Genomic DNA, 7716 nt, shown 5'->3' with positions numbered 1-7716 from the left:
CTTTGTTCTTCATATCATCTGTTTAATGATTTTTACTATAACAAATAAATTTAAACTACAAAATAAAGAACCTTGTAATTTAAACTCTGCACCAAACTGTGATATTTGATTTTTTTCGCATTGTATTCGAGTTGTTTATTTGTCAAAGTGCAAAGTGCTGCATAAGAAACTTGTCATTGAGCTGCAAGTTGCAACTTTAGACCCTTTGGAACTTTGGAATACATTTAATTTCATTTGCATGGACCTAAAAAAAGAATTCACTAGAAAAAAATGACTTCACCTACAAGAAAAATACTATATAGACAATTGTGTCTGCTTTGCAAGTAATTACAATAGATCTTATTAAGTCATCACACATCATGAGCATCAGAAAATGATCCTGTGGGGTTTTCTTCTTCCCCTTCAATTTCTACCACCTAATTATTTTGGCCAATACCTGTTCAGAAGTGTCAAACAAGGAAAAACAGAAACAAAAAGCAAAAAGCAAAAAGCAAAAAAACAAAACTAAGTGAAACTAACCCGGAGAATGTCAGCTACACCTTCAGGATAAAACTCCCTATGCCTGGCAGTTCCAGGAAGGGGATCACCTTCATCATTTTCCTCAACCTTTTCAGATTCTGTGCCACTTCCCTTATCTGGCAAGAGCATATCAGTAAATGTTCCTATCTCATGGAGCTTCTTGCAAGCATCCAAACAAACCGCCTATACAGAACATAGTAAGTATTTAATGAATAATCTCAACTAATGTAGATAACACTTAACTAAGTTGAGGGCAGTAATAAGAAAACCTGTTGTTTATCAACTATCAGTGGGTAACTGGGAGCAGTAGAAGTGGATAAGTATCATCTACAAAGACACATCAAGAAGAAACTTTTCCTTAAGGGAAACCTACAATAGTATATCTGCAGGTTCAAAGTACACAAAATAGTATAGTCCAAGTATTTTACTGCAATATAGTTCTCTTTGTTGGTTTGATTTTGCACTTCAATGTAGTATCGTTCAAGAAGTCTTAATTTTATCTTAATGTATGGTGCTATGGCAGAAATATAATGTGAAGCTTTTATTTAATCATGTTTGTCTTATAAACTAAAGTGTGCTTAATCTTTGTGGTTTGGTGTTAAGTGTCAAAATCCGGCCGGCTTATAAACACTCAATTACAAAGATTTGATCTTTTTCATGGAAATATGGCAGAATATAGAAACAAGTCAACCAACTTTGGTATAGAGCCTATTTGACTTGATAGTATTTGCATACAGTTAAAGAGCAAATTAGGATTCTCATCAATCCAGATTGTCAAGTTCTTGGTTGCAGTGGCATTATATAGAGGATGTGTTTTGTTTTGCTTGGGCCTTGAGGAAGAGATTTGTATTGCCAATGCATTGATTTTACTCTACATGAATAGACTCTAGTATGCCATTTTAGTTTCCTGTCTAGCAAGTTGCCATTTTAGTGTTTCCTATCTAGCTTTTCTGTACTATAACCTTCCAGATTGGAGAGCTTTCCGAATTACTCCTAACTTATTTTGCATTTCATTGCAAATTATTTATATCTATACTAATTTATTTTCTTACTTTTTACATGTAGTTTCAACAAGTTGATTATGACAGAGCGGTTATTGATATGGTGCGTTCTGAATGGGCCGATATTCTATCAAGTCATATAGAGTAGGTATGATTTGGTCATTAGAACGTTGTGATTATTTGGACTTGAATTGGTTCGGGGAATTATTTTTTGTGTAGTAGTATTATGACTTGGATGATAATTAGAATTGGTCATGGAAGTCTTTTGACTTGTTATTTTGAACCTTATTAGCTTGTGCACAATTATGTAACTACACTTTGAAACATATGGTGAATGGATAAATTGTTTTTTTTTATATGATTATAATTTAAGCAGTTGAAAAACGGTTAAAAACCGTTGTCTATTTTACAATAGACAACAGTTAGAAACCGTTGACTTTTCTACAAAAGACAACAGTTTATGGGTGTGACAAAAGCGATTTCAACAACACACAATAGACAACAATTTATAACTGTTGTCTTTTAAAGAAAAGACAACAGTTAAAAACCGTTGTCTATGTATGTGACTTTTAACAACACTGGTTTCAACAACGCTTAAAAGACAACGGTTAAAAAACCGTTGTCGTTGGTAGAAAAGACAACAGTTAATAACCGTTGTCTATGTGCGTGACTTTTAACAACACCGATTTCAACAACACTTAATAGACAACGGTTAAAAAACCGTTGTTGTTGGTAAAAAAGACAACGGTTTATAACCGTTGTCTATGTGCGTGACTTTTAACAACACCGGTTTCAACAACACTTAATAGACAACGGTTAAAAAACCGTTGTCGTTGGTAGAAAAGACAACGGTTAATAACTGTTGTCTATGTGCGTGACTTTTAACAACACCGGCTTCAACAACACTTAATAGACAACGGTTAAAAAACCGTTGTTGTTTATAGAAAAGACAACGGTTAATAACCGTTGTCTATGTGCGTGACTTTTAACAATACCGGTTTCAACAACACTTAATAGACAACGGTTAAAAAACCATTGTCGTTTCTAGAAAAGACAACGGTTATTAACCGTTGTCTATGTGCGTGACTTACAACAACACCGGCTTCAACAACACTGAATAGACAACGGTTAAAAAACCGTTGTTGTTTCTAGAAAAGACAACGGTTAAAAAACCGTTGTCTATGCGCGGGACTTACAACAACACTGGCTTCAACAACAGAAATTATACCCCTACGACAACGGTTAATAACCGTTGTCTATGTGCATTTTTCTTGTAGTGGGAGATGCGTTTTCCGTATTCAATACGAAAAACGCAACCACCAGTTGCGTTTTATGTATTTAACAAAAAAAAAAATACGGATGAAATACGTTCAAAAACGCAACTCTCAATAGAGTTTTGCATATTTCTGTCAAAAAAAAAGTCAATACATATTTTGGCTAATTCTCAACCATTTCTACACATTCTAGTCTTTTTCCCTATGATGATGTGCAATTTGCTTTTATCTTACTTAACGACTATGCTTGCACTTAATTGTTTATGATTTTCTGGGAACCATTGCTTCTTCTGGACGACATAATAGGAGAGTTTGGAGATTGTGCTCTCTTTGCTCAGCCCTATTGTTTTTTTTTTTTTTTTTCTTTCAGTGGTAGTGTTATTTCTCCAGTTTTTATGAGGTAAAAAGTTAATACCTTTGGTTCTAGTATGCCTAACTGACTATGCATCTTTGGGCTCAGGGCTGGTCGATATGAGGTTGATGGATATGTTTATAATGCTGATGAGGAACCAAAAATACTGATGACTGGAAAATGGAATGAATCAATGAGTTATCAACAATGTGACATGGAAGGCGAGCCTCTTCCCGGCACAGAACTTAAGGAGGTTAACTTGCTTCCTCTCTCATTGTTCAGATTCTTTGTGTGCACAGTATCTCATTGTTATAAAAGTAGGAAAAAAGCTTGTAGAATTGATTTGTGATATAATTTCACTGGACGAACAACATAAATAAAGTGGGTAAAGGGCATTGGTATGAAGTAATTATGATGTTTTGATCTCTTAGATAACCTGGATTGTGTCACTGTTAATATGATGATTGTTCAGTTGTGTAAGATAACACAGGCAATATATGGCCTGGCCTCATGAATTCTGTGTAGGTTTGGCGAGTAGCCCCTATTCCAGAAAATGGTAAATTTCAGTACACTCACTTTGCTCACAAAATCAACAGCTTTGATACTGCTCCAAAAAAGTTATTAGCATCTGATTCTCGTTTGCGCCCTGATAGAGCTGCACTTGAAATGGGCGATATCTCCAAAGTAGGTGCTGAAAAAAGCAGGTTTGTTAACCTTCCTTGGTTTTTTTTTTTTTTTTTTTTTGAGTACTCAACACATGCATACAAATGTGATTAGGATAATTTGCCTTAAGTTTTTGTTCTTTTTAGTTTGGAAGATAGGCAAAGAGCTGAAAAGAGAAACCGGGAAGCAAATGGGCATCAGTTCACACACCAAGATGGTTTGATTTTACAGACGAAATTAATCCAACTCCGTGGAGAGACTTGGAAATTTACAGCTACAATGGCAAGTACACTGAACATCGGTCTGCTTCAGGCAGCATTGATGTAGACGACCCCGGTCAGTGGAGTTCAATCCTGGCAATATGGTAATTTGTCTGAGTGAGGAAAGATCAAAGTGTTTTGGATGCATAAGTGGAGTTCTCTTATAAGGGCACTGGGGCTTTCTTCTGTGTGGAATAGAATTATCTGTTGTCTGTGTTTGGTGTACATTTGTATCCCCATATACTAGATTTATGTTGTTCCCTCCTCTTGGCAAGTTGCAGTTTCACTTTTAGCTGATATTAGCAAGCTATCTCTCTGCAGGATAATCTATATGATTCTAAGTTTCCTCATTCTCCACCTTAAGTTCATTATGATTCCTCCAATACTATCTTGCAAGGAAAGTGCTGCTTTCCCAAGCTTTTGTATCAAATATATCTCAAAAGATTTGATTTATGATTAGTGTCACCAAACTTTTGTGCTAAATGTCTCAAATGATTTCATTTATGACAAGTGTCAACAAACTTTTGTACAAAGTATGTCTTCAATGATTTTATTTATGTCACTGTCTTTCATATTTAAGATTGTTTTAATGTAAGAAATGTCAAATAGCTATTATTGAATTGGTTAGAACGTGGGAATCATTTTAAATGAATAAAACATTTAAAAAATGTCAAATAAACTTTTTTAAGTTTAATGGATAATGCAATTAGGTCTTTTTAACTTTAAAAGAATAATTCAATGGAGTTTTTTAAATTGATAAAATGGTGTAATTAAGTCTTAGTCTCCAATGATGTAGCGCTAATTAGGCTTACACGTGATATTTGGTAAATTTTTTATTAAAAAGCGCAACCATGTCTTTGTTGACGGCTAGTGGTAACTTCCGTTGATAGATAACCACTACATTGGTTGTCTATAATAACTACGGAGTATGATTATCTAGATAAAAAGTTTCAAATTTTACAAAAATAGTTATGGTGGCCTCCTTCAATCCTCTAGGAACTTGTTCAAAGAGAGAAAACAACCATGTTGCTTTTGTCAAATGAATGTGGCTACTTAGTGACAATCATAGATTTATAGATGTCTAGTTTGTTTACGAACAGTCACACTGATTGTCCGTCAACTGAAACGCTATCAGCTGTCATCAATGGTGTGTGACTATTTTTTTTTTTTTCAAAATCAAAATATAAAGGTATCCTTGTAGTTGCATTCATAAAAAATTACTATATACATAGGATCCTATTGAATAGGCAATATTATAATTGCCGATTTAAAGGACTTCATTGAAGGTGAAGTGGCAGATGACAAATAATTGATTTTTTGTTGTTGCTAATTTTAGTTTTTGTTATAAGAAAATAAAAGAAATGCTTGTTAATAGGTGACCACTCTCCTTTTTAGTTTTATTTTTTGGAAAAAGTGTCAAATTGGCCTCTAAGTCAAGTGGATAGAACAATTTGGTCCCCTAAGTGAAAAAAAGCTTCACTCAAGTCTCCTAAATCGGTAAAATTTTTCAATTAAGTCTAAATTGACTTGTTTATCAGGTTAAATGCATACAGTGTTGACACGTGTCCCTATTTGATTTTTTATTAAAAATATTATTTATTATAAATTAATTAAAATAATAATTAAAAACTTTATAAATAAATAAATAAATAAACAAAAAACAAAAAACAAAAAAAAAACAAAACAAAAAAAAAAAAAAAAAAAACAGCCACCGCGGACAGCCGGTGGCTATCTTCCTTCTTCAAGGACAGCCATGGTCGTCCGGCCACAGCTGTCTAAGGAAGACGGCCATGGCCGGCTTCTAGATTTGGACGAGGGTTACGGCCTTCACCGCCGCCCTCGTTCCAGACGGAGGGGACTGGAACGATGAGTCCCCTCCGTCTGGAACGAGGGCGGCGGCTAAGGCCTTAGCCCTCGTCCATATCTAGAAGACGGCCGAGGCAGGAACGGCCACGGTTGTTTTTTTTTTTTGTTTTTTGTTTTTAATTATTATTATTATTATTATTATTATTATTATTATTATTATTATTATTATTATTATTATTATTATTATTATTATTTTAATTAATTTATAATAAATAATATTTTTAATAAAAAAATAACATAAGGACACGTGTCAACACTGTATGCATTTAACCTGATAAACAAGTCAAACTTTGACTTAATTTGAACAATTTTACAGATTTAGGGGACTTGAATGAAGTTTTTTTTTTCACTTATGGGACCCAATTGCACTATCAACTTGACTTACGGAGCCCATTTGACACTTTTTCCTTATTTTTTAAATTCACTAGTACAAAAAAAGTTATCTGAGACTCCTATAAAACACTTTCCGAGTCAACTGTACAGGTGACTCGGAATCCAGAGCCTCTGAAAGTGTTTAGCTTTCCGAGGCACCTGCATAAGGTGTCGCGGAAAGCTAAATAAGCATTTTTTATTTTTTTTAATACAGACTTTCCGAGACACTTGTTGCGTGACAGGTGCCTCGGAAAGTCAATTAATAATTTATTATTAAATACTTTTCGCGGAAAGTATTTTTTTTTTTTTTACTCTTTCTTTTTAAAAAAAAATTATTTAAAAATACAATATTTCCCTGGTATTTGCTCAAAATAAAACCGAATTATCCAAATTCACACAAAAAATTTACAAAACTAATAATAACTAATTAAACCTATATATTCAACAACAAATTTAAAAAACTAATAACAACTAATTAGATGAGGATATAATATTTCTGAATGAATCAAATAATAAGTCTGTACAGGAATATATATAGTAGCGAATAGCAAACCTAATACAAGACTAATACTAGTAACAATAGGTAACGAATACTAATAATAATAGAATCCTAATACTCCCCCTCAAGCACAAGGTGGACTAGCTACAACATTGAGCTTGCCACACAGAGTAGAGAAACGCGGACCAGGGAGAGCTTTAGTGAACACGTCAGCCAGCTGATCCTTAGTAGAAATGAAGCTAACCTGCAACTCTTTCTTTGCCACTTTGTCACGAACAAAGTGATAGTCAATTTCCACATGTTTCGTACGAGCATGGAACATCAGGTTGGAACAGAGATAAGTTGCACCCAGATTATCACACCAGAGAGTGGGAGGAGCTGCCAACGGCAACCGAAGTTCATGCAATAGAGAAACCAACCAGGTGACCTCAGCAGACACGTCAGCTAGTGCCTTGTACTCGGCCTCTGTAGACGAACGAGCAACCGTACGTTGCTTCCGGCAAGACCAAGAGATCAGATTGTCACCAAGAAAAACCGCAAAGCCGCTAGTAGACTTTCTGTCAGCGAGGTCCCCAGCCCAGTCCGAATCCGAAAAAGCATGCACTGCAACAGAGGAGGATAGGCGAATAAACAGACCAAAATGCAAAGTGCCTTTAACGTACCGCAGAACACGTTTGAGCATTGCCCAATGCTCAGTAGTCGGGGAGTGCATATGCTGACAGACCCGATTCACAGCAAAAGATAAATCCGGGCGAGTGACAGTAAGATACTGCAGAGCCCCAGCAAGACTGCGATACTGCGTGGGATCGGCATAAGGAACCACCGATTCAGAAACGGGACGAGTCACAGGCACCGGAGTAGCCAACGGCTTGCAGTCCACCATACCTGCACGGCTCAAGATATCTCGCAT

General features: G+C 35.3%; 1 protein-coding gene, 1 long non-coding RNA gene and 1 pseudogene across 2 annotated transcripts; 1 reads left to right on the top strand and 2 right to left on the bottom strand.

Moving 5' to 3' along the window:
• Window positions 1-275: 275 nt before the first annotated feature.
• LOC109192768 lies at window positions 276-684 on the bottom strand. The gene is made up of 2 exons (XR_002056151.1): window positions 520-684; window positions 276-436 (listed from the first exon to the last, which is right to left on the bottom strand). It is a non-coding gene; the product is annotated as an uncharacterized LOC109192768 (long non-coding RNA).
• Window positions 685-3234: 2550 nt separating this feature from the next.
• LOC109192890 lies at window positions 3235-4552 on the top strand (annotated as a pseudogene).
• Window positions 4319-7716, bottom strand: LOC109192889 (uncharacterized mitochondrial protein AtMg00810-like). The gene is made up of 2 exons (XM_019343596.1): window positions 7051-7716; window positions 4319-4384 (listed from the first exon to the last, which is right to left on the bottom strand). Exons 1-2 carry the CDS (start codon window positions 7714-7716, stop codon window positions 4319-4321), a joined length of 732 nt encoding a protein of 243 aa, XP_019199141.1.

Source organism: Ipomoea nil, unplaced genomic scaffold (assembly GCF_001879475.1).
Source record: "Ipomoea nil cultivar Tokyo-kokei standard unplaced genomic scaffold, Asagao_1.1 scaffold1834, whole genome shotgun sequence".
Classification (NCBI taxonomy): domain Eukaryota; kingdom Viridiplantae; phylum Streptophyta; class Magnoliopsida; order Solanales; family Convolvulaceae; genus Ipomoea; species Ipomoea nil.
The sequence above is the reverse complement of the archived record's forward strand: the minus strand, read 5'-3'. Positions and strand labels throughout refer to the sequence as shown.